The sequence below is a fragment of the Penicillium diatomitis genome, assembly GCF_028827545.1.
Source record: "Penicillium diatomitis strain IBT 30728 chromosome Unknown utg000011l_segment0_segment0, whole genome shotgun sequence".
Taxonomy (NCBI): domain Eukaryota; kingdom Fungi; phylum Ascomycota; class Eurotiomycetes; order Eurotiales; family Aspergillaceae; genus Penicillium; species Penicillium diatomitis.
In genome coordinates this window covers 934,473-959,546 of record NW_026623183.1, presented here as the reverse complement: position 1 = coordinate 959,546, position 25,074 = coordinate 934,473, and the positions used below count along the sequence as shown (strand labels likewise).

General features: G+C 51.7%; 13 protein-coding genes across 13 annotated transcripts; 9 read left to right on the top strand and 4 right to left on the bottom strand.

Moving 5' to 3' along the window:
• Positions 1–1,240: 1,240 nt before the first annotated feature.
• On the top strand, positions 1,241–3,200 carry N7539_007995 (putative MFS multidrug transporter; the record flags this gene model as incomplete). The annotated part of the gene is made up of 6 exons (XM_056937596.1): positions 1,241–1,388; positions 1,468–1,562; positions 1,632–1,955; positions 2,016–2,171; positions 2,244–2,605; positions 2,669–3,200. The coding sequence occupies 6 exons, from the start codon at positions 1,241–1,243 to the stop codon at positions 3,198–3,200; spliced, it is 1,617 nt and encodes a 538-aa protein (XP_056787461.1).
• A 279-nt stretch (positions 3,201–3,479) lies between these two features.
• Positions 3,480–3,872, top strand: tfb5 (TFIIH complex subunit TFB5; the record flags this gene model as incomplete). Its single annotated transcript, XM_056937595.1, has 3 exons — positions 3,480–3,498; positions 3,561–3,712; positions 3,825–3,872. The coding sequence occupies 3 exons, from the start codon at positions 3,480–3,482 to the stop codon at positions 3,870–3,872; spliced, it is 219 nt and encodes a 72-aa protein (XP_056787460.1).
• Positions 3,873–4,346: 474 nt separating this feature from the next.
• N7539_007993 (uncharacterized protein) lies at positions 4,347–4,703 on the top strand (the record flags this gene model as incomplete). The annotated part of the gene is made up of 1 exon (XM_056937594.1): positions 4,347–4,703. The coding sequence occupies one exon, from the start codon at positions 4,347–4,349 to the stop codon at positions 4,701–4,703; it is 357 nt and encodes a 118-aa protein (XP_056787459.1).
• A 174-nt stretch (positions 4,704–4,877) lies between these two features.
• Positions 4,878–5,378, top strand: N7539_007992 (Hsp20/alpha crystallin family protein; the record flags this gene model as incomplete). The annotated part of the gene is made up of 1 exon (XM_056937593.1): positions 4,878–5,378. One exon carries the CDS (start codon positions 4,878–4,880, stop codon positions 5,376–5,378), a length of 501 nt encoding a protein of 166 aa, XP_056787458.1.
• An 830-nt stretch (positions 5,379–6,208) lies between these two features.
• On the top strand, positions 6,209–7,153 carry N7539_007991 (enoyl-CoA hydratase/isomerase family protein; the record flags this gene model as incomplete). Its single annotated transcript, XM_056937592.1, has 2 exons — positions 6,209–6,321; positions 6,415–7,153. 2 exons carry the CDS (start codon positions 6,209–6,211, stop codon positions 7,151–7,153), a joined length of 852 nt encoding a protein of 283 aa, XP_056787457.1.
• Positions 7,154–8,451: 1,298 nt separating this feature from the next.
• Positions 8,452–9,310, top strand: N7539_007990 (rhamnogalacturonan acetylesterase RgaE; the record flags this gene model as incomplete). The annotated part of the gene is made up of 2 exons (XM_056937591.1): positions 8,452–8,572; positions 8,703–9,310. 2 exons carry the CDS (start codon positions 8,452–8,454, stop codon positions 9,308–9,310), a joined length of 729 nt encoding a protein of 242 aa, XP_056787456.1.
• A 252-nt stretch (positions 9,311–9,562) lies between these two features.
• On the bottom strand, positions 9,563–11,983 carry N7539_007989 (isochorismatase family protein family; the record flags this gene model as incomplete). The annotated part of the gene is made up of 1 exon (XM_056937590.1): positions 9,563–11,983. The coding sequence occupies one exon, from the start codon at positions 11,981–11,983 to the stop codon at positions 9,563–9,565; it is 2,421 nt and encodes an 806-aa protein (XP_056787455.1).
• Positions 11,984–14,908: 2,925 nt separating this feature from the next.
• N7539_007988 (MFS general substrate transporter) lies at positions 14,909–16,634 on the top strand (the record flags this gene model as incomplete). The annotated part of the gene is made up of 2 exons (XM_056937589.1): positions 14,909–16,075; positions 16,380–16,634. 2 exons carry the CDS (start codon positions 14,909–14,911, stop codon positions 16,632–16,634), a joined length of 1,422 nt encoding a protein of 473 aa, XP_056787454.1.
• Positions 16,635–17,412: 778 nt separating this feature from the next.
• N7539_007987 (uncharacterized protein) lies at positions 17,413–17,817 on the bottom strand (the record flags this gene model as incomplete). Its single annotated transcript, XM_056937588.1, has 1 exon — positions 17,413–17,817. The coding sequence occupies one exon, from the start codon at positions 17,815–17,817 to the stop codon at positions 17,413–17,415; it is 405 nt and encodes a 134-aa protein (XP_056787453.1).
• Positions 17,818–18,081: 264 nt separating this feature from the next.
• N7539_007986 (Ketol-acid reductoisomerase) lies at positions 18,082–19,380 on the top strand (the record flags this gene model as incomplete). The annotated part of the gene is made up of 2 exons (XM_056937587.1): positions 18,082–19,244; positions 19,353–19,380. The coding sequence occupies 2 exons, from the start codon at positions 18,082–18,084 to the stop codon at positions 19,378–19,380; spliced, it is 1,191 nt and encodes a 396-aa protein (XP_056787452.1).
• Positions 19,381–19,922: 542 nt separating this feature from the next.
• N7539_007985 (threonine/serine dehydratase) lies at positions 19,923–21,146 on the top strand (the record flags this gene model as incomplete). The annotated part of the gene is made up of 2 exons (XM_056937586.1): positions 19,923–20,259; positions 20,374–21,146. The coding sequence occupies 2 exons, from the start codon at positions 19,923–19,925 to the stop codon at positions 21,144–21,146; spliced, it is 1,110 nt and encodes a 369-aa protein (XP_056787451.1).
• A 60-nt stretch (positions 21,147–21,206) lies between these two features.
• On the bottom strand, positions 21,207–22,645 carry N7539_007984 (putative Rad51 family DNA repair protein; the record flags this gene model as incomplete). Its single annotated transcript, XM_056937585.1, has 2 exons — positions 21,207–22,511; positions 22,586–22,645. 2 exons carry the CDS (start codon positions 22,643–22,645, stop codon positions 21,207–21,209), a joined length of 1,365 nt encoding a protein of 454 aa, XP_056787450.1.
• A 1,146-nt stretch (positions 22,646–23,791) lies between these two features.
• N7539_007983 (TBP-associated factor 8 family protein) lies at positions 23,792–24,969 on the bottom strand (the record flags this gene model as incomplete). Its single annotated transcript, XM_056937584.1, has 2 exons — positions 23,792–24,579; positions 24,711–24,969. 2 exons carry the CDS (start codon positions 24,967–24,969, stop codon positions 23,792–23,794), a joined length of 1,047 nt encoding a protein of 348 aa, XP_056787449.1.
• Positions 24,970–25,074: the final 105 nt, after the last annotated feature.

Here is a 25,074-nt window from a genome sequence, read left to right as displayed (position 1 = left end):
CCGCAATATTCCTGACCATTTGCCGGCTCTGTTACCTGGCGCAAACCTTGCAGAATGGTCGTTCCCAGCGCAGCTCACGACCTGTAATTTCGCCAAGCAAGTACCCTGAGGGCTGTCTGCCATACCAAGTGTTCCGCTGAGCCTGACAGTCGGGATGCCAAGCATGGTGGCCATCGGAGAATTCGCCAAGAATTTTGGGTAAGCACCTTGAGAGTATCAGGCACGATCCGAGAGAGGATCGCACCGATGAAAACAAAGTCAATCCAAATTACATCGGTGTTCAGTTCTCATATAGCTTGGCAATCCACACGCAGGTGTGAGATTACCATCAAGGTACTCATTCGCATTGTGGAATGAAAAGTTCGGGCTGAGACAGTCATCAGTCTCGGAGCCCTTCTTTATCTAGAGCTATTTCATGGAGCGGTGCAGGAAGAGCCCTAGGAAGCTACGAGAGCAAATTACGCACGAGATTGAAAGACTCGTGTGATCACATGAAGCTGCCCACCGTGAAACGAAGACCCGCCTATAGCTTTTTTGTGAGGTCAAGCCAAAGGCCCAGAGCTGAGAATGTGGGACGCTGGAGACCGATCGGAGACTCAATCAACCATGTGAAGAAGGTCTTAGGCAAGACAGTCTCACCACTGACTCTCCCATTCTCAGGAACCAACCCCAAGAAAACGACACAAAGGTACCCACAAAGTCAGTCGAAGATCATGACTGGTCGACATTGCGAATGCCTGGAGCTTAATGCGCAACGCATATTACGCAGAAACTTGTGCAATAATGTACAATTGTACAATTGTACAGGACGTAAACAAAGTACCCTTTTGTCACGTGTGGCAGCCGCACTGTACATACGTCATTGTGTCACGGAGCCCGAACAGTCAACTCAATATAATCCCATCATGATGGACATACATCAGTATCTGCTATACTGAAAGTACTCGAGACTCCGCCAAGATAAGCGTTGAGAAAAGAGGCACTAGCGAGTAGCGAAGACCTCAACAACCTGACAATCAAACCCGCTCCAAACAGGATCGATCTCACAGCTGACGAGATCATGACCCGACGACGGGCCTGCTTAGAAATCGTAGCCTTCGGCCCCGTTCCTTGATAGCTCCGACCGTGGGTTTCGACCGATGCGCACGGCATGATTAGCGTACTTGATGGCAATCGTCTCAGATGCAAGTTTCTGAATGACTTTGTGATCTTAAACAATTGACTGAACCTTCAACTTAAGATGGCAGACGAGCAAGCTCGAACCCCTTCGGAGCAGTCTCCATTACTGGCATCTTCATCCCGGGCGGATGAAGAACTAAGTGGTCGCGTTAGCATCCCCCGTGGGATAGCAATCGCGTCTTTCATGGAGCTGCTCATTCTGATCCAAAGTAGGCCAATGCAATTGATGTGTATAAGGGAGCTCCGATGCGACACTGTCAACTGACGTGGTGCTATTCCGACCGGCAGCAATCAACATCTCTATCATGACAACAGCTCAGTCTGCCATCGCGGCTGACTTGGATGCCTTCGACCAAGCAACTTGGTTCACCGCGGCATATCTGGTACAGTGGCGCATTCACGATTCCAACCCTATGGAAGAAATTCGGGGCTAAGTAGTGCTTTGCAAGTAGATTGCTGCATCCAGTGTCACGCCTTTGACTGGACGACTGGCTGCGATCTTCACACCTCGACTCTATGTCATTTTCGCGAGCACGACGCTTGCAATTGGCCTATTTGTTTCCGCCGCAGCGACGAGCCTATCAGTCTTTCTTTTAGGGCGCGCAGTGGCAGGTCTAGGAAGTGGTGGCTTAATGAGCATTGCCATCATATTGGCGGTAGATCTGGCTTCACCAAAGCGTCGGGGCCTTTGCATCGGAATGATCAACGCGGGCTATACCACAGGTCTTGCTTCAGGTGCCGTTCTGGCAGGCTTGATGGTCTCCTCCTTGGGTTGGGTATGTTACCTGAAGACTTCAAGTAGGGACAGGCTCGACGCTAACGACGACCCACGGTAGCGTCTGATGTTCTGGATTCAAGCACCCGCTGCTCTGATTTTGGGCCCGATGTTATTTCTGGCGATTCCTGCGACATCCGGTACTCGTGCGCCTCTTGATTCAGGAACGCTTATGCAGATTCTCTCACGGGTGGACTATGCAGGCGCTCTGGCGTTGGTGAGTTTTCTTGGTTCCCAAGGTTGTCTGAATCTATCCCCAGTATGATACTAAACCGACCTCTCAATCAAGGCACTTTCTGTTGTTCTGCTTCTTTCAAGTCTGGCTTCTCCCACAATTCTCATCTGGCCGCTGCCGATTGCCGCAGTTTCATTTGTGATCTTCATATTCATAGAATCGCGTTGGACAACAGAGCCGGTCATCCCGATTCGATTGCTGCGTTCAAGGGCCGTCCTGATGACTTGCGTGGCAGGGTTGGGTCTCATGATGGCTCGATGGGCCGTCTTATTCTACAGCCCGGTCTATGCCCTGGCCGTCAGGGGATGGTCGCCCGCTTCTGCTGGTCTCATCTTGGTGCCGACTAATGCTGGATTTGGTAGTGGTGGTCTTTTGGTGGGCTGGCTGCACATTCGAAAGTCAGCTAGTTACTATTCGTGAGTTCCATGTCACTCAATATCTCCCCTCATATGCTATGATCACTCATAGGTTTCGTATAGCTCGTGTCTGATGATATTCGTCCTTTTTGCTGCTGCAACGCTGGCCCTCTCCTTCCTCTCCACCCCAGATTCCCCCGTCACTCTTTACATTGCAATGACCTTCATCAATGGGTTCTTCGCTGGGTCTCTGATGAACTACACGTTGTCACATGTCTTGCATCTCACCAGTCCCGAGGTTCACTACATTGTGAGTTCTCTCATCGCCATGTCGCGAGGATTCGCTGGAAGCTTCGGGTCAGCGATTGGAGGCGGATTCTTCACTCGCGTGTTGAAGAATGCATTGGAGACTAGCTTCCAACAGCACAAGATGTCTCCTCGCCCTGACTTGATTCGAACCCTGCTCGGCAGTCCAGCCACGGTGATGAGTCTAACGGGAACAGAGCGTCTGATTGCGATTCAGGGGTACGAACATGCAATTCGGATGCTCTTCATGGGCGGGAGTTTAGTTGCATTGGCAGCTACTGCTTTCCAGGCAGCCACTGGATGGGTCCCGGAGGTTGACAAGAAGAGGGACACCGACCAAGAGGCATAGTCGAGAGCTACCAAGCTCTACATTGTGCATTGCGCATGAATGAATTATTCTATACAAGTCATACACTCAGCAGTGAGTAGTCAATTAGAACAACCTCTTATTGTTATCGATTCCAGCGTGTGTTGAAGTTTATTCGATGCTTTGATGCTTTGATGCCTTGATGCCTTGATGCCTGAATCTCGTGGTATCACTGACCGCCTTCCGATAAAGCGTAGTGAAGATAGATGACGAGCCAGCAGCTCCACCAAGGACCTGCAGTGGTCCCTCGTCAAGTTCACCATGCCTCGAGCCGTTCGTGGTGAGTCCGAAGTTGAGTCCCTTGAATATGAGGCTTCTACAGGTCTAATTTTGATGTAACAGGCCTGCTGATCGAATGCGATCCCTCAATCAAAGCCATGATCCTCAAGTACGATGAGGATCATCATGAATACATCGTGGAAGACCTGGATGATGAGAACCATCTTGTTATCAAAGAAAGTCAACTCGAGGCTCTCAAGAATCGCTTAGATCGCGTATGTCTCTCAGGATCTATTACTTCCTCCCTGACGTCGCCCCGTTTGTTCAGGAAGACAGCACGCGGCCTACACCTCCAGTCCATGATTGCAAGCTAATTTTGTCGCACAGGACCTTGACGAGAAGATCATGCAACTTGATGAGTCCGAATCTGAGTAGACGGCCGCGATGGTCCTTACTCTCCAACCAATCCTCGCCTGATCCGGACGAGCAATCCATATGCGTGGACGCCTCAAGTGCCGACTAGGATTCGATAAGCTAGCTACCTTCATACACACTCCCGAGTCAGGCGCCGTGCGGTTCACATCTGCCGTACTTTCATATCCTCGAAGAGCTGATTGATTAGCGCTGCCGCGGCTGAATGAGACAATGAGCCAGTTTCTTTACTGCTGTCCTGTCCAAGAATCACGCAGTCGACAACTCCTCGCTCACCATACGCTGTCTTCACGCCGCCGCCGAAGCTGGAAAGACTAGTTTCTTTGCTTCTGAATAGCTGTTTCTACAGTAGTCTACACTATTCTAATCGAACAGATCAATATCACGTTACATTTCTCCATGCTGCTCACCTCCTGTCCTTCGCAATAACACCTGACCTACATTCTACAGTCCCCAATTTGTTGGATTTGCGTCACTATGTCGCATGTTTCATCTGTGGTCGTTGATGTGCACGAATCTTCCAAATGCCAGAAGGTTCGATGGAACGCAAGGCCCACGTCGGCTCAAGAACATCCCTCGCAATCGTACGACACGAGCAGCCGGCGAGCTCCAGATCCACGCCGATCACGTGATGTGGTAGAACCTTGGAGAAGCTTCCCGCGGCTGCTGGCAGCTGCCCGCGCCAACTGGTCAATGCATGAACAAACGCGCAACTCCACCAACTGGTCAATGGCCTTTGCTGGCACCTTCCAGCAACGCTTGGTTGCCAACCTGACAATGGTTCCTCCCTTGCAACCAACACTCCCTGTCGTGTCACCACTGACAATTATTTAATCCCCCTCCTCGCCCTCCCACGTTCTTCCTCCTTCATCATCATCAACAACAACAACAACAAGATCAAGCTCAAGCTCACAACACAAAGTCTTCAACGCTTCCCACTGTTCCAACTCAGCAACCAAAACAACTATCATCAAGCTCAATCTCTCTTACCACTTTCGAACCTCCAACATGTCTCTGTTCCGCACCAGCTTCCCTACCTCGGGCGACTTCTCGCCTCTCTTCCGCCTGTTGGACGACTACGATGTTCATCGATCCAGCCGCGGAACTACTTCCACTCAACACTTCAGTCCTCGCTTTGACGTGCGCGAAAGTGAGGATGCCTATCACCTCGATGGCGAGCTACCCGGTATCGCTCAGAAGGACATCAACATTGAGTTCACCGATCCCACTACCCTGGTCGTGAAGGGTCGCACCGAGCGCGAATACCACTCTGAGGAGCCCAAGGAGCGCACCGGTGAACAAGCCAACACTGACCACACCACCGAAGTCACCAAGTCTGGCCACCGCTTCTGGGTCAGCGAGCGCTCGATCGGCGAGTTCCAGCGCACCTTCACCTTCCCTGGCCGTGTCGATCAGGACAATGTCAAGGCCAGCCTGAAGAATGGCATCCTCTCCATGGTCATTCCCAAGTCCACCCAGAAGGCCACCAAGAAGATCACCATTGAGTAAATTGGAAATAATCCAATGACTCGTCTTTGGGGGATTGGCTGCGATGCGCACACCCACAGCTTACTTCTTCTTCTTCTTCTTCTTCTTCTTCTTCTTCTTCTTCTTCTTCTTCTTCTTCTTCTTCTTCTTCTTCTTCTTCTTCTTCTTCTTCTTCTTCTTCTTCTTCTTCTTATGATGATATCATGACCCCACAAACACCTGATTGTTGACTTGCCTGGACGCCTCATTGCATGTACTCTGCTTTTGTGATTTGGGGATGTTGCAGCAGCGCCAATAATGAAGGACGTCCACAGGCCTTTTAGTTTTGTTCTCCTCCAGTGGGATGCTTCGCAATAATTTAGTTAGCTCTGACAAGCCCAATTAATATTTTAATTCACGACATGCTTCTAAAGTCAACATGCTCTATTCTTCGAGTTGTCACATTGTTCACTATGTTTAGTAGTATTACTATTCCCTTTTGTTGTTGTACGTATTCACTTACCCAGTGGTAGCCGTACAGTACCTGATACGCTATACTACTTTAGGACGCCGTCGGACTCTTTTTTTGCGGAGAGGTCCACTGCCCGCCACGTGTGGAGCTGCCCGTTTGCCTAATTGAACGCGTGATTGAGCCGAGGTTCCTCCTCAGCGCCCGAGGAACCGAATCGGCGAAAGACAGCTTCAGTTTCCACTCATTTAGACTTGTCGTTCTCATCTGCAGTATCTGGGGATTCTGATGGGTATTGATTCATCCAGACAACAGCTCTCTCCCCACAATTCTATCTTCCATCCGACGAATATCTCTTCCCTCCTGCAACTTGTGATTACTGTCTAAAATATACCCCGCGGTCATGGCGTCAAGTTACTCATTCAAGTATTTCAATGTCCGATTCCCTGAGCATCACCCATATGTCGCTCATGTGGAGATCAACCGGGCGGAGAAGATGAATGCATTTTTCGAAGCGTGAGCATTTAACCTACACTACCTTTTCACCCCCTGAACCTACCGACTCCTTTGCGAATAGTGCCTGACCCGGTGACCCCGTTATACAATTAGCATGTGGCTCGAGCTACGCCAAGTCTTCAACCAACTTTCAGAGGACTCCATGGTTCGCGCGATTGTTCTCAGTGGCGCGGGAGAAAAGGCATTCACAGCCGGGTTAGATGTCAAGGCTGCATCTCAGGGAGGGGCCCTGGCCGACGGGCAGTCTACCGTCGATCCAGCGCGCAAGGCCGTCCATCTGCGCCGCCACGTGCTCGAATTCCAAGATTGTATCACTTCCGTGGAACGCTGCGAGAAACCTGTGATCGTTGCCATGCATGGGTTCGCTCTCGGTCTCGCCATCGATCTCTCCACCGCCGCCGACGTGCGACTCTGCTCCAAGGACGTGCGATTTGCCGTCAAGGAGGTTGATATTGGCTTGGCGGCCGACATTGGTACGCTGAGCCGTCTGCCCAAAGTGGTCGGCAGCTCCAGCTGGGTGAAAGAGGTGGCTTTGAGCGCACGCATCTTTGGAGCGGACGAGGCCCTCCGGGTGGGTTTCGTCAATGCAGTCTATGAGAACCGCACAGAGACGATCTCGGCCGCCCTGAAGCTGGCAACACTCATCGCGTCCAAGAGCCCCGTGGCTGTTCAGGGAACCAAAGAGATCTTGAACTGGTCGCGCGATCACAGTGTACAGGATGGGCTGCGTTATACCGGCGTATGGAATAGCGCAGCTCTTCAGACAGCCGACGTTTCAGCTGCTCTGTTGTCAGGCTTGCAGAAACGTACTCCGACGTTTGAGAAGCTCTAATCTAGTTGTGTGTGAAGATGGGTCATTTTTCTGTCCGCAATTTCGCGGTCTTTGCACCACTCAGACTTGACATGACGACTCTCCTTTCTTATTAACGCCTTATCTTCCACTCGTCAACTAACATGTTACTCCACCGGAGTTTGCTTCATTTGGGAACAACCCATGTGCCAAGCCCGACAGTGAGACTTGACCCTTCTGCTTTCTCTTCCTTTAGCTTGCTCCGCTCCGTGATTTGAGAGCATTGTACATACTCGCACATATCCGATTCGCCTGTCACAAGGCAGAGTTGCCATTTATTCATCCGGACCGACGGAGCAGTATCACGTATTTTCTCCTTCCTAACACGTTCTATGTGTCTCACTCTCACACACCACCGGGGTCGGATCATCGGATTCGTTACGATTAAAATAGACTAGCTTCAACTGGAGACTGCATGGCCATCACTTTGCCTGGACTCATCCCAGGACTAAATTTGCTACTCTCTTACCCCACAAGACCGTGGCTTATTCTGTGTCAATCCCATTCTGATTGCCCAAGTGTCAGACTTGAGACTGGGTTAAACAGCCATGAACAGGCAGCGACTTCCATCGAGTCTTGACACTTCCATGTCCGGTACTACTATCAGTACTCGGAACATGTCATCCATATTTCCAGTCATTCCAGACTTAGGCTGTTCGAAATACTGGACTCGCACTCTAACTGGTAGTTGAATACCCCGCCCCCAAATGCCCCGGATTATCATTCTGCATGAAAATGTCGATCCTGTCCGTCCACTCAATCCGATCACTGAACAGATTCATCATACACTTGACCTCCCTGCCAGGTAGTATTGCAGGTGAGGCCACCTGGAAGGACCAACTTGGGTGGCAGAGACTCAAGGAGTAATTCAAGGCCGCCAATTGATTTCCATTGCCAAGCTTCCCTCCACCCATCGGTCCCGGTGTCGCCGTAGTATGTTTCGCTTTTCAAGCGGGCCTGTAAGGCATGAAGTGTCTGAAACATGGCGAGGAAAGGGAGGGGCCAGCAGCGATCACGCTTCAAGAAGACGATGTAACTATTATCTTGAGGGGTACAGTATACTGGCTACACTCAGACCCGGGTTCTGGCTCTGTGCAGACGTATAAAAACACTTTGAACCCACGCTCCCAATTGAATCAACCGCAATTGTCTGTCCCACGGGATTTTTGTTGCTCCTTTACTCGAAGCCATTGATACCTGACAGCCATAACCACCCGTTGTAGAGCGGTCTTCCAAGTTCAACTCTTCATTTGATCCTTTCTTCATTGTTCCTGTCGAGAATGGCCATCATCAAGGCTACTATGTTGCTCGCCGCGCTCATTCCCAGCGTCTGGGGGACCACCATCTTCCTTGCCGGCGATTCAACCATGGCCAAAGGAGGTGGCGGCAGCGGCACTGACGGTACGATGTTAATCCAAAAATGACCTTGGAATGGCATTGCAGACCAACAACAACGATCACGTTACTGACTTGACGTAATTTGTTTGTGTCCTATCCAGGCTGGGGTGAGTATGTCCCCCCTACACAACAGTCACCGTATCCAACCAAGCCATCGGTGGCCGAAGTGCCCGATCCTACACTCGCGAAGGACGCTTCAAAACCATCGCCAACCAGGTCCAGGCCGGCGATTGGGTGATCATCGAGTTCGGACACAACGACGGCGGCAGTCTCAGCCAAAGCGACAACGGCCGCACTGACTGCGGCGGAACGGGCGACGAAACTTGCACCTCCAATTACAACGGTGTCACCGAGACCATCCTCACGTTTCCCAAGTACCTGGAGAACGCGGCCAAGACGTTCAAGTCCAAGGGTGCCAACGTGATCATCTCTAGCCAGACTCCAAATAATGTCTGGGAGGGTGGTTCATACGTGTACGCTCCGTCTCGGTTCGTGGGCTATGCCAAGCTGGCGGCTGAGACTGCGGGCGTGCATTATATTGATCACGGTGCTTACGTGGCGGATATTTACAGGACCAAGGGTAATAGTGCGGTCAATGCCTACTACCCTAATGATCATACCCATACCAGTCCGGCCGGCGCCTCGGTTGTTGCTCAGGCATTCTTCAAAGCGGTTGTGTGTGGTAGGCCTGGTTTGGAGAAGCTTTTGAAGAGGCAGAGTTTTGAGGGCAGATGTCTGTGAGGTGGACGAGACGAGCGTCGAAATTGTGGGTGGATATTAGGCAGCGTTGAACACGTTGGTGTTATCCAACATCGACTTCCCATGATATCAAACCCAATCAAAGTGTCATTGAACACACTCCGAATGCATCCATCGAGTCGTATTTAAGCAACGCAAGAGTAAGGTACTTCATAAGATTGGGGATATTTGCTACCCTTGAAACCTCAAACCAGGGGGGAGGGTAACCCCAAGATAGTAATTTTGCGAGAGTGACTACCCAAGGATGACTCTGACAACACCACGTTTCTCCATGCGTGCGTGGTATTGTTGAAGGTTCACAAATTGAGCACTCAAAGGCCCTTCCCTGCTCATGATGTCGCGTAGTATGGGCCAAAAGGAGCAATCAGCAATGCTCAGTGATGCCCCACCTAGGTAATGCCTTTCCGCAAGCGCCCGCTCACACTCCTCCAATTCAGATTCAAATGATCGGCCGGACGAGGTGGCGCAATGATGCCGCCAGCGCACCAAAAGTCCCTCAATCGAATCCAGTTGACTGCCTCCTTGTAGGACCGCGACACCGGTTCGAGTCGTCTCAGGAGGTTGTTGAGCCAGAAATTTCAAAATTGCCAAGTCTCCAGCAATTTTTCGACCCGAAGACTCAACGAAACAAGGTCTTTGCTCAACCGAACGATCGCAGGCAGAGACTTCAGCGCTGTCGACAACCCCATACCGAATTCCACTTTCGCCCAGAGCCAACTGCACGCGTAGATCTGAAATGGGGTCGCCGCTGAGAATCAATGGCGCGGGAGATGTTGTCACAAAGTTTACCACATCAAAGCCGGCACCATAGAACTGATTCCAGTCAAAATCGGTTGCTCGATTCTCTTGACCAAATGCATGAATAAGTCTTTCCGTCTCTGCGGCGTTGCCATGAATAACAGGCCGCGCCGACTGGGATGATTTGCTTACGGCTCCTTGGCCCCAGATGGTGTTTGTCTCCGGGTGCAAATAGGTTCCAATGTGTCGAAACGTCAAGGAGATACGCTCGCCACCAAAGGCTTGTTCCGCAGGGGTCTTTGTCGATGCTGCGCGCTTATCTGGTCGAATACCATGAAGCCATCGCATATTGGTCTTCTCGCCAAGAATGAACAGAGACCGGTGAGGTAAAGGCACAGCTTGCTTTTGTCGACTGCTTTCCGTACGCTCATGGGCCTGTGCGGCCGAGACCTTGGCCCGTAGTGTCATCACACGTTGAGCTCCCAGACTGACGTTGCAAATGAACGAGCCGCGCACAATATCCAACGTCTTGTCCGAGTGTTCAGATATGGAATCATGTCCATCGCGATAGAGTTGAATCAAAACGTGGTTGAGGGGATGACCTAGAATGCGCTCCACCAAAATGCGCGCCTCATCCACAGCTGGTGTAAACGCTGTCAACAGTGGAGATTCGTCGGCGGGATGTCGATAGATAGGGATAGATCCATCCTCTTGTACCTGACCCTGGACAGCGACAAGTCGGGGCACTTGGCCCGAGAGATGATACATCTTCTGCCAAGATACCTCCCTGCGAATGCGCTCAAAGGCGTCACGAGACAAGTCGATCTCCGGAATAAGACGACAGTCACCCTCTCCCAATGTCTCTTGCGTTGGTTTTTTCATGACTGGCCCTTCAGTGACCGTGTCGGGGGTCAATTCCCGACGTTTCGGACGGCGCACGCGAGCGCGAATTTGCGGCTTGCTTGCGGTTTCCTTCCCAAGGCTACACGACCGGGGAGTCACACCTGAACTCCGCAAATCAGATGATGGTTGGAGAGTGCGATCGTCTCTGTGGACGAGGGCTGTGTCTTCTTGCATCACATCGAGACTATGCATGATGTCCTCAATGCCAACGGCGTCCCCAGGCGTGATTGATGATTTTTCGGGCCTAGATTTTCGTTCTTGCTGCGCGATCTCTTCAGTCTCCTGCCAATCTAGCTCTTGACAGAGCTCTTGTGCTGTGATACCCGAGGCTCCCAGAATATCAGCCATGCGACGCATGGCCTCCTGGTGACGTCGAAAGTCCCGAAACCCCAGGCAATCTTCGACGAGGGTCACCGAGAAGCCGTTTCGGACCGCGTCCAACGCAGTTGCATAAACAGAGATATTGGACAGTGAACCGCACAGGTATAGCTCTGTGATGAACCGCGTACGAAACGACAAGACGAGGCCAGCTGACTCGAGCGCCGAATATCCCGTCTTGTCCAAGACCGTATCGCGACCAGGATCGATTGCGGACAGCACTGGCGCGGGAAATTGATAACCGGCGGACTGTCCAATGCAGCACTTGGGCGCATGGTCTGACAGAAATGCTTCCGCGTCCACTGGTTCTGGGGTGTCCCGATCTGAGGCGACCTCGATCACATCCGAGGGCGCTCTACGCCGGGCAGGCTTCCTCGGCTTGGTTGCCAGGATGATCTTGTCTCCAAAGTTCCAATCTTCCTGGGGTTGGGGGGACTCATATTGTGAGCGAACCCAGATCACATCGCCAGACTGACGAAATGCCGCCACTAGAGGGGGTAGAATGTCGAGAATCTCGGCCGTGTTGGGAACGTGGAGATTGCCGGTAGGGCGGACAAACTCATTTTGAAAGTCTATCAGCAGCAGGGCTTTACGGGTCTGGATGGTAGGAAATTTGGCCGAAGGGAAAAAGGCCATCTTTGACCTGAGATGACCGGAGTTGCCATGAATCCCTCGAAATTCGGGAGGTGAAGAGGAAGCCCGGACCTCCTGTCACACTAGCCATTCTTGCGGCTTCAACCTGTCACAAATACATTGGCTGCTCTCTCAGTGACTCCTCAGTCGCCGGGGAAGCCTCAGGTGGCAGCTGACACCTGATCTATGAGGCCATCTATAAGGCCAGCGGAGACTCGCTTGCTGCCTGAATTCTAAGGTTTTAAGCCGGGGCTCTCGATAACCAGTTAGACGGGAATGATACCATTACATAACACATACTATTCCATGCATGACCCAACCCAGGTGTTCATCCGACATCAGCCTGTTGAGGTTTACAAGTGAAATGAGAATGGCGCTTTTTGCAGGATAAGCTCTCCGAGATTTACTATTCTCCGTAAGGACGGGCTCTGCGATATCAACCCTTCTCCGTAAGGGGCGCTGCGTCACGAATTCATCTGTTCGCAGGAGAGTGCTGCGTTCATAAGTTCTCCCTCGTATTAATAATGTCAAAGCGTAGGCCACAAAAGGTGATGGGATACGATTCACGGTCGAATCTACCCCGCGTCGTCCAAGAGCAAGAACCCTTAGGGCACTTTGGGGAAATGTGGGGACTTGGTACGCGAGATCTTAATGTACAAATTATGGGAAACGGCGGAGTCTCTACCAGGACTCCGAGATTCAGTCTTTGGAAATCAGACCCCTTAGACTCCCACTCTGTCTAGCCAACAGGTTATCTGACCTGCGATGGAGACCCCGTAAAAAATGAGCTCTGTGTTGCTGAAATGCGCTCCGTAGGAGCCTGCAGCAATACCAATATTTTCGATAGTAGTATATTCTGCTTTTTCTACTATCACTTTTCCACGTGGCTTCAGTCGCTGTGCTCTAGGGCGATATACTCTTCTCAGTACCCGAATGTTTAGTGCACGCTTTCAACGCAGGCAATCCAGACAGAATGATATTGACAATCTGTGAGGTCATTCGTAATTCCTTGGAGCAACGGTTACCGTGCGTTCAACCTTGAACCATGGTTGTAACCTATTCTGGTAACCGCCCTTCAACAGGACTTCTGTTCTCACCGCGGCGTTAGCTCAACGACCCCGCCCGCAACATCATAGTTACATTCATGTGATATCACTCCTCTTCGATGATCAATAGATATGATTCCCGCGTCATGCTGTCCTCTGCTTCTACACCTGATCATCGACCACTCGCAAGGAAAGGACTTGCTAAACGCATCGCTAGTCACGAATTTGCCCATGCGGTGCGTGGGTATCAAAAGGTGGTCGCACTTCCTCCCGCAATTAAGTACATAAGTGTGATCGGAAACAGCCGGGTCTATTAACCAAACAAGCCAAACACTAGAATATTCCTGGTATGCCCGGGAACGGTATAAGTATCGCACCGTTACGACTTGGGGCTGGCTGGCTACGGCTCTGCGTAGCCACCAAGCCCGCAATGCGCCGTAACAGTAAGATAGAAACGTTACCAAGACCGAGGTAACTAATATTTTTTTTGATGGCAACTTGACAAATCTTCTGCCCTTTTTGACAATTACCTCGTTTGCATGTCACCAGACTATGGAATCTTTTTTTTAGCGCTAGACGGGACAAATATATAAGAGCCAGTGTCTGGCTTAGAAGGAGCACCAGTGTATGGAATGATCGCAAGTACAATTATGCTTCGCAAAGCTACCTCGTGTATCAAGCTTGCTTTTTGGAGCAACTTAGGTTGTATTTGAATTAAGAACCGAAGAGGGCCCAAACATATCTGACACTAGGGACAGCTCAAGGGAAGCAATCATGAACAGATTGTATTTGTAAGTACTATTTTACACGATGGTAATTGTGGTTTACTTTTTGGCCCAGTGGTAGTTCGGTAGCTGCGAATTTCTGGAGCAACATAGGTCAACGATAACTCATGTTGCGGTGTATTAAATTCTGAAAGCGGGTTTAATCTATTCATGCCGGACTTGGGAAAATTCGAATCTGACTAACTTGAAGAGGGGGGGTAAAGTAGTGACGCCTCCCTAGGCTGTTTGTTGATATAAGATAATACTTTGATATCCCTAAGCTGGAGAAATCCCATACATCTGGAAAGAATACAAGCATGGAGTCGATCGAGACGAGTTTGATGCTTATCCATGATCAGCGACACAAGGTCAGGATTACCGCATGGCCTAGGCCCCATAGCGACCAATCCAGAAAACCTTATCTCCCATGCATCTTGGGAAGACCGGGTCGACCGGGTCGACCGGGCCGACCATGTGACCGTCGAGACCGTGAACTACGATTTTCTATTCATAAACAAATTATATTTATAAGTACTATTATGCCCGATGGTTATTTTGGTTTGCTTTTTGGCCCAGTGGTAAATCGGTAGCTACGAATTTCTGGACTCCTGGAGCAACGTATGTCAACGATAACATATGTTACGGTGTATTAAATTCTGAAAGCAGGTTTAATCTATTCATGCTGGACTTGGGGAAATTCGAATCTGACTAACTTGAAGAGTGAGGGTAAGATTTATATGGTGATACTACCATTCACTCACCGCTCACCATAGCTTAGGTAGAATCTCTACCTAGCTACAATCTCACTCCTTATCCCATGATCAGCGACACGAGGCTGATGATTGCCGCATGGCCCAGACCCCATAGTGACCAACCTAGAAATTTTACCTCCTATATATTTTGGGATGACCGGGTCGATCGGGTCGACTGGGCCGGCCATGTGACCGTCGAGACCGTGAAGTGCGTTATCAATTCCCTAAAATTACGTGTATCTCACGTCACCAACTGAGGGGGAAACTATATACTATGTGTAATGGAGAGAGACCTATTAAGCTTGCCTTGTCACTATTACTACACTGCCAGCTTCACAAAATTAAATTTTGCGGTCGACATATCATATGGAGTTAGAACCGTCGTGTTCGCAACGTGCAATTGAGTCAGGCTCGCTGACAACGCGGCCGGACCACGAGATACACACCTTCGATGAGACTCCACCGAATGGAGGATATGGCTGGATCTGCACATTCTGCGTCTTTGTGATTATCATGCATACATGGGGGGTAAATAGCGCCTGGGGTGTGATTTTAGCTCACTTTCTTTCTCACTCAACATTTCAAAGCGCCTCTCGCATCGAGTTTGCATTCATCGGTGGCTTGTCCATATCTCAGGCACTCCTGATCGGGCCGATTGTCACCAAGATGCAGAAAGCACTCGGTACCAGAGTCACTCTTCTAGTGGGGACAACACTAGTCTTCGGGGCCTTGTACGGAGCAGCTTACGCCACCGAAATATGGCATTTGGCTTTATCCCAGGGCATTTGCTTTGGCATGGGGATGGGTTTCCTCTATATACCGGCGATGTCGGTACTGCCACAATGGTTTACAACCCACAGAAGTCTTTCAATGGGAATTGCCGGATCCGGGGCTGGAATTGGCGGCATAACATACAACCTTGTCACTGGCCATGTGATTGGCACACTCGGGGTGCGAACAGCATATAAAGTCCTCGCGTTCTGCACATTGGGCGCGAATCTGGTTTCATCTCTGCTTCTTAAAACGCGGGATGGGCCTCGGCAGAGCAGACAAAAGCGAGCCTTCGACTTCCACGATTTTCGGTGCCCCGAAGTGCTCCTTGTGGTGTTTTGGGGCATGACAACGGAGTTCGGGTATATTGCTCTGATCTACTCGCTACCTAATTATGCCTCGTCGATTGGCTTGAGCACCAAACAGGGTTCTATTACTGCAGCGACCCTCAATCTTGGCTTGACAATTGGCCGTCCACTTGTCGGCTATGTCAGCGACAGATTCGGCAGAATTACGATGCCTGCAATAATGACAGCGTTCTGTGGCGCGGTCTGTCTGATGATATGGATACCTGCGCAGTCCTATCCTGTGCTGCTTTTATTTGCTCTCCTTTCGGGAATGGTCTGTGGCACTTTTTGGGGCACAGTAACACCTGTGCTTGCAGAAGTTGTTGGCCTTTGGCGCATGTCGTCCTCCTTTAGCCTTATTTGTTTGACGTTGGTCGCTCCTACAACAGTCGCTGAGCCTATTGCGCTCAGCCTTGTGAGAGGATCAGGCTATCTTCACACTCAAGCTTACGTGGGCTGCATGTTTTTCCTGGGGTCTTTTGCATTGTGGATTCTTCGCTGTTGGAAAATTTTCGACACCGAAAGCAAGGCAATCAACGAGCGAGATGGACTTGGCGTAAATAGACCACCGTCGCTCGTCGGTTTCCTTCGTTGGTTGAACTTTCAGAATCTCTTCAGGAAAGGACGAGTTTAATTAATGGATCACGGTTCCTAGCAAAGTCTTCCTACTCATAGTGATGATTTCTTGGTCATCTTTCATGACAACTGACGATTGTTAGCTGAGAAGAGCATTCAAGGCGTCCCGAAGTAATCCCCGACATCTAATGGGACCCGAGACCGCTGTTGATGACAAACAACAATGGGAACTCCTGCGCGATCAAGGCAGGTTACAGGCTGGCCGTTTGATGTTTGTTGTGACTGAAGACCAGTTGGTGGCCGTGGCTAGGGAGAAGAATATATCAGGAGAAGCCGGACTTGGTGATGACTCGATAATTGTCGTGGTCTGGCTTGACCGAGCTCGACAGCCGAATTGACTTATGATATCAGGCTTCCTGGCAAGTCGAGAACAGAATAGATCCGGTTCAATAAATTGTCAAACGCTAATAAAGGGTGAATGATTGCTACTCCCGTACTAGTAGTAGACCCACTCTTGCTTACTAGCAAACATCAATACGTTGACTCCGCTATTAAAACTGGATGGGTAGCCCTATTTGCTCCCGGTACAGTTGGAACATCCGTCCACTGATCGTTCTTCACACCTACCTACACACGTGCATGGGGTACATTATGAGCCCTGCCATCCCTCGACAGCATCAGATATAGAGGATTGTGCTTCGCCACGGACTGTCATCCTTAAAAGCTAGAGATTGCTCCCCCACGTCATAAGCTCAGGTAGACAACAAGCCCATGATCCGAGGTCCCTATATACCTAGTAGCATATGGTTCTATGCCGGCAAGCTAAGTAGGTAGGTAGACTACTTTTTGACACCGCATGGCTGGGTGTCTGCGAGGTCATCAACACAGGGTCTATGCCCCGCGTATTCAGGCACCGGGGTAAATCTTCGATACGACTGCAGAGTGCAGAGTGCCGTGGTCATGAACAATAATGTGCTTGCAGGGTAGTGTGCTCTATCTTAGGGACATGGAGTTGACCCCACGGTCCGAGTGGCTGAACCTCGATCTTCCACATCTTTGTGTTTCCCTCTTCCCCCCCACAGCGTGGCCTCTCTTGCTATGACTCAATAGCCTTGGCCAGGGGCTGCTCGATAGTCGATACCATTGCATTGATTCGACTGAGGGGACCCCCGTGAGTCAGGAGCTGTGCGAACTGCAGAATGATCCACCCTGGGGTCGAGCACCGTCCGGAGTCTCTCCATCGGCCCGTGAACGGATCTCATCGAGACCGGCGGAAGGCAAAGAGGCCAGTGGGACTGGGTGGAGACCCGCGGCGGCGGCTGGGCGACAGCGGAGATCACGTGATCTTGTGCTGGACGCGCGGTAGCCACAGTCACGCCGGCTGTGGTGTCCAATCAACGGCTCCGGCGCCTTCGTAGTCCACCCCGGTGTCGGCCGGGGAGCGGCGTCGCTTCTCCGAAAACACCGCCATTTCTCACGTGACTGAAATACAATCCTGGACAATGGGTGGATCATCGCACGGTCGTCATTGGGGTGCCGGACTGGGGAGCTCTGACTCCGAAGAGGGTGGCAGGAGAGCATACTCGAGATTGGGGTTCCCAAAAAAGCTCCTTCCAGGAAATGGTGGTGACTTAAAATCCCGCCATCCCCTCGCTCCAGCCCATTCCTTCTTTCCCCAATTCCAACCATTGACCTCTCGGACTCCTCTCCACTCTTCTCCCTTTCTTCCTCTTCCCATATTCTTCTCCCTCTCTGTCCGTCTCAAACCTCTCGGCACTCTTCTTCCTCTCCTCCCCAAAACCTCTCTCTCCTCCCACCCCGAAAACACACATTCACAGATTCACAATGGCTGCCCGTGGTCTTCCTCGCGCTCTCCGTCTCGCCCGTGTGGCTGCTCCTCGCTCGGTCGTGACCGCTGCTCTCCCCCGTCCTGCTCTGGCCAGTGTTGCTCGTCGTGCCATTGCTCCCATCACACCCGTCCGCGGTGTCAAGACCATTGACTTTGCCGGTGTGAAGGAGGATGTCTACGAGCGTGCCGACTGGCCCCGTGAGAAGCTCCACGAGTACTTCAAGAACGATACTCTGGCTCTCATCGGTTACGGTTCCCAGGGTCACGGTCAGGGTCTCAACCTCCGCGACCAGGGCCTGAACGTCATCGTCGGTGTCCGCAAGGATGGTGCCTCCTGGAAGGAGGCCATCGAGGACGGATGGGTCCCCGGTAAGAACCTGTTTGACGTCAACACCGCCATCGAAAAGGGAACTATTGTCATGAACCTCCTCTCGGACGCCGCCCAGTCCGAGACCTGGCCCACTATCAAGCCCCTCATCACCAAGGGCAAGACCCTCTACTTCTCGCACGGTTTCTCCCCCGTCTTCAAGGACCTTACCAAGGTCGAGGTTCCTAAGGATGTTGACGTCATCCTCGTCGCTCCCAAGGGCTCTGGCCGTACTGTCCGCTCTCTCTTCAAGGAGGGTCGTGGCATCAACTCCTCCATCGCCGTCTACCAGGATGTCACCGGCCAGGCCAAGGAGAAGGCCATCGCCATGGGTGTCGCCGTCGGTTCCGGCTACCTGTACGAGACCACCTTTGAGAAGGAGGTCTACTCCGACCTGTACGGTGAGCGTGGCTGCCTCATGGGTGGTATCCACGGTATGTTCCTCGCTCAGTACGAGGTTCTCCGTGAGCGTGGTCACTCCCCCTCCGAGGCCTTCAACGAGACTGTCGAGGAGGCCACCCAGTCCCTCTACCCCCTGATCGGTGGATACGGTATGGACTGGATGTACGCCGCCTGCTCGACCACCGCCCGCCGTGGTGCCATCGACTGGTCCAGCCGCTTCAAGGACAACCTGAAGCCCCTGTTCAACGAGCTCTACGACAGTGTCCGTGACGGTACCGAGACTCAGCGCTCGCTCGACTACAACTCCCAGAAGGATTACCGTCAGAAGTACGAGCAGGAGATGGAGGAGATCCGCAACCTGGAGATCTGGCGCGCCGGCAAGGCCGTTCGGTATGTTTTTCAACCCCCCCCCCCCCTTTTTTTTTTTTCTTTTTTCGAAGTCTTTCATATATTACCTTGATGAACCTCCACTAACCATCTTTTCTTCTCTCTCTACAGTGGCCTCCGTCCCGAGAACCAGAAGTAGATAATTTTCGTGATACCATATTGAGAAGGAGTTGACGCGAAAAGTTTTCTTTTCTAATGATGTACTATGAACATGGTTATTTTGGGCTTTGAGATTTTATAGCATTCTTTGAATACCATTTGACAGCTATGCACAAGCTGCGATCAGCCACATATTCTTGTTTCCATTCCCTCCCACCTTCAGTGACGCGACGAAATGTCGCTTGCTACCTCGCGAGTTTTGGGCAGTTCGGCTACGGACGGTCTTGTGCGCCGATGCCAGTGAGTCCATCTGGGCCTCGACTCGGGGCTGACTCGACCGTCGGACTTGCCCCGACCGCATGAGGGGGCGAACGACCCCGTCGTGCTTATTATTCTCGTTGGCACTGGTAGTATGTCGTGCAGCGGCAGTGGTCAAGTACGTTACTTTGTCTTTCTCCCGGGGTTCGATTCTGACTCATGCAACGAATTTCCGCCGATTGACTTGTGTATATCATCCCATGGTCTTGCGACTGCCTAGCATCCCAATACCCCGCAAGTCGAATGACTCGATACGCATCGATAATGACGTCCTTAACCGAACAAGCCCGGGCTTTGAACCCCGCAGCAGTCCATGCCGCGCATAAACTCATCCAGCCCTATATTCATCGCACTCCCCTCCTGACCTGCAAGACGCTGGACACCATCGCCTCAACTCCACAGACCCCCGAAGCACTCACTGGGACTCCCTTTGAAGGCCGGACACCGGCATGTCCACGGTTCCGATTCTTCTTCAAATGCGAGAATTTCCAGCGCATCGGAGCGTTCAAGGCTCGGGGTGCATTTCATGCACTGCTGCGACTGATCGAGGAACGTGGGGAGGATGAAGTCAGACAACGTGGGGTGATCACCCATAGTTCGGGTACGTATATCTCTAGGCTCTTGATCAGTCGGACATGACTGATCATTTCCCATGCGTACGGACAAATGAAATCGTGGCATAGAAAAATGGATTCTAAGACCATCTCCTCAATAGGCAACCATGCACAAGCGTTGGCGCTTGCTGCCTCGACGCTTGACATTCCCGCCTACATTGTCATGCCCAAGATCAGCACACCATCGAAGATCGCAGGAACTCGCTCCCACGGCGCAGAGGTCATCTTCAGTGGATCCACAAGTGTTGAGCGCGAGGCCGTCGTCGCGGAGATTCAAGCAAAAACCAACGCAATCCTGGTCCCTCCATACGATCACTTCAATATCATCTGTGGGCAAGGAACGACCGCACTCGAGCTGGAGGCCCAACACGCCGAACAGACCGGATCGGGCACTCTAAACGCAATCATCACCCCCGTGGGCGGAGGCGGTTTGAATGCGGGTGTGGCCACGTACTTCTCAGATAAGCCGCAGACCAAGGTATTTGGGGCAGAGCCAAGCTTTGAGGGCGCAGATGATTGTCGTCGGGGCTTGTTGTCCGGTAAGCGAATCGAGGCCGTTTCGACACTTACGATTGGCGACGGACTGCGCACGCCGGTAGGATTGTTGAATTGGGAAGTGATTTCCAATAAGGAGAAAGTCGCGGGCGTGTTTGCCGTAACGGAAGAGCAGATCAAAGCCACGATGCGTCTGGTCCTGGAGCGCATGAAGGTCTTTGTGGAACCAAGTGCCGTGGTGGGTTTGGCCGTGTGTCTCTTTGACGAGGACTTCCGGCGCATTGTTGATAAGGAAGGTGGTGCACCGGGGTGGGACGTGGCGGTGGTTTTCAGTGGAGGTAACACGACCGTCGAGGCCATTGCCAAATTGTTCGGTTAAGCAAAGTCGGTTTAACAGACAGCAACGATGCCAGTGGCGCAGTAGAAACACTTCGTCTATTTATCCATTGTACGACGTCGGAATCTCCACACCGGTGGCTCGAACATAAAAGGAAAAGCACCCGCCATTGTGCCAGTGCACGCCGTCCACTACTCGACGTGGCCAGTCTTCCTGGCCCCAAGCATTGACCCACGCAGAGAATTTTCCTTGTTGAACTATCCCTTGTCGCATAGATGCATCCTTTCTGGCGTCATGCGCGCTCATTGCGGGTGGAAAAGGGCGGACAGTGCCACGATGAACCACTAGCCGAAGTGTAGGAAACAGACCCCAGGGCGCAGGCAAGGCCGGTCGTAGCGATGGCGTCGAAGTAGGTGGGCGATCGTAAAGACCAGGCGGCCCGCTGCTGGTTGATGTAGAGAAACGTCCGCTTGAGACAGTGGTGGTGTAAACAATAGCACACCCGAACAGGTCCTGAAGTCGCTTCAGTTCGGAAACAATATCCGCATAAAGATCTGATAGATGGAAGCTTTGCTTCAGCTGACGTCGTCCTTCAATCTCCATGCGAGATTGCCCAATCTCGTCAGTTCGGGCGATGTCATCTCTCAGCTTGTCTTGCCATAGAAAAGCTGTGGCACTGTCAATGATGACCGTATGCAGTCGCCTCGAAGCAGAATAGTGTCGTGACAGATCATACAGATAGTGATCAAGTTGAGCAAGCGTTGCAAGAAGGGCCGTAGACGACTGTGGACGGAACACGTGAACGTGTTGTAGACACAACGTCAGCACTTCACTGACCTGTGAATCAGAAAGGTGGCCTAGGTTCTCGGTTTCGTTCTCGGTTTTCACATCTTTCCACGCGTCATGAAAGATGGCGCGTGCAACAAGTTGCAATCTGTGTACGTCGAGTCGATCGTCGGTATCGATCCAGACCACAGCCGTCTCAAGTCCTCCAACGTCGACATTTAGAAACCTCCGTGGTAAAATTGCTTTCGCTACCATGTGGTATAACAGCTGCGTCTTGCCGGCGCCTGATAGACTACTGGAGATCTCCACAACAGGAACTGGCTCTCTGGCTGTAGTGGTCATGGACATAGTTGGCGAATTCGATGAAGACCCCATTTCGATCAGGTCCTCACCTCCAAATATAGCCTGGTCATCCTGACTGCATCTGAGGAGAACTTCGTCATCTTCTGTAAGAATCGTCTCTGCTGAGACGGTGTTCTGCATTTGCCCGGTTTCTGCGTCTGTGGACACATTGGAAGGCCTTTGCATAAACACCTTTAATAAATCATCGATTATGGGCACGCCAAACAGCAGCCGCTTGCCAATTGACGCTGGATAGAATTCAGACAACTCATTGAGAAGCTGCATCAATCGACAGTTATCAAGACTTAGTATCTCGACGAGCAAGTTGACGTTCTTCTGGACAATGCGATTACCTGATCAAGCCCTGCCTCATGTACCTCGGCCAGAGCTCTCTCGCCAAAGCTGGCAGCCATCATACAATGGAGTTTGCTGAATTATCAGCGGCACACTGCATGATCTCTCCTCGTCAGGGTCTGACACATGGGCCAACGAGTCTGTGTATGGATGAGAGAATAAAAGTGTGTGACTGCGTACACATCGTCAGTCACGTGTCTGCCGTTCTCTCCGAGGTCGACTCGACTCTGCCACCTGCACCGGCTTGCTGGCGTCTGTGAACTTGTGAAGAGGAACTTACCCGGCAGAAACCCCGGAGTACTTCGGCGCACGGTGGGACGCATTCCGCTCTTGGCGAGAGTTCTGGCCATCGGCAGCCACCCTTCGACGACCGCGGCTTGTCCAAAGTACGCCATTTTTCGCATGCCTCTCAACGTCGCATGCACACTGTTCATATCGCTATTTGACAAATAGTTCCTATCCTTACCAAGACCCAGCACGTCTGGCAGCATGCCGCCATTCACTCCTATCTTCCATGCCTCAGATCTACCGGGCGAAGTCCGAACCACGACGCGCAACTTCAACCAGGTTCGACATCGCAAGGGCTCACCAGCCAGACTAGACCAATGTCCGCTGTTCGAATTGACACAATTTGCTTGCAATCCTCCCGATGATAAAATCCCTGAGCCGGGGCAGGTCACTTGCCAGCCAATTGTGCGGCTATTTCGACGGTGAGCTCTCGAAATGCTCATGCTCAGATATGGAAAGATGATTCATGCCGGGTTGATAGCTGATTCGCTTACTTGTAGATGCGCTCGGGGGCTCACTGTTGAAACCACCTCGTGGGAGCCCATGAGAGTTGAGGCTCTCCAGGCACAAAAACAACAAAAGAAGTCAAAGATATGATCAGACGAGGTGGCTCGGTTCAATATACACGGATTGCGAGCGTTAGTGCATTGTGTGGAGTTCTACGGGTCTGCGAAAGAATCAAGAGGCACACCGTTCATAAGAATAATAAATGTCATTTTGCATCTGTCATGGGGGGTATCTATCTTCTCTCCGAAAGAAAAAAAATTGACTCCAAAAGGAATTGTTCATAAGCGCCAGCGCCAAACAAGGAAAGACCAAAGGATACCGAACGCGAAAGTACGCCGGCCACCACCTAGAAGAATTGGACCGGCAGAGAAAGAGAAAGAGCATACGCAAGCCAGTCTAGGCGCGCACTCTCAGGATCCGATCAGGCCGTTAACACCTTCTAGGCCCGACTTGGATTTGACCACTTTGTCTTCCACATTACGGCTGCTGGCCGCTGTCGTTCGCCGCCAGTAGTCACGCTCACAATTCACAATGGGGCCCATGTCAAGATCGCCCAGGAGCTTGGTTCGACTCTTGTCCGCATCTCCAACAAGGCCCGAATCAATCTCCATCGCGGATCCTCCAGCGCTGACGACATTTGCCCCCGGGACCGAAAGTGGGTCTTTTTGTAGCTTCTTGGTCAACCCTCGAATGGTCTTCTCGAACATTGTCTCCATGCTCTCTGCTCGTCGGCCCCAAAGCTTCTTGTCTCGTCCACTCACGCCTGTAGGACTGTTGCGGTATGCCGCGCTAGCCAGTTTCCGTAGAGCCTCCTCACCGTGGCGTCCATCTTCGGCAGCACGCTCTCGAATCTTGCGAGGGTCATTATCGCGCTCGGTAAAGACTGGCGTGGATGAGTAAGTGTGTTTGCTTGGAAAGTCGGGGAAATGCTTTGGCACGTAGGAGCGATTGGTCTCGCTTTCTTCGTGCCGGAGAGAATTCAGGAATGGGAGCTTCCGTTTGACTTCGTCTTCTGGAGGAGGCGACGGCGGCAGAACGCGGGTATGGATCCCCGTAGGAGGAGTCTTCAGGTATGGACGGAGGTCATCCGGCGTGATGCGATGGTGGTTTAGCGCGTAGTCAAAATCCTGCGGTATAGGCTGCAGTCGCCTTGACGAAAGCATCGATTGGCGCACAAACTTGGCGACATGAAGAAGGTCTGTATTGGCCGGGCAAAGAGGAACCATAAAAGTCAGTTCAATTCAATCTATTCCCCGACGTTTTGTACGTTTGGGGGTTTACCGATCTACAGAGTCAACGATCTGTTTCACCACCGGATGTGTTACCTACATTCTTCAGTGGCACTGCGGAAACTGTTGAGCGCCGCTGGGTCTGCCAGATCAAAGCCTGCATGTCGAAGGGCAAGGCCCAGAGTCCGGTTCATCATCTGATCAACATTGTCGTCATCCTGAAGAGCGGGCTCGCAGGCCTGCGGCAAGACCACAGGTTCGAGCAGGCGATGGTGGTGGTGATAAAATTGTCTTTGCCTCTTCACGTCTTTCGCTTCCAAGTGGTTCGGGGATCGTTTGATCTGGCTCGACGTCGCCATGGCCGAGATGGGAAGGTTGTAATTGCAGCTACTCGACGGTCGAGAGATTGCTCGCTGCCCGTTGTGAACACAGTATATCACGTGATGCGTGTGTAAGCCTGAGGC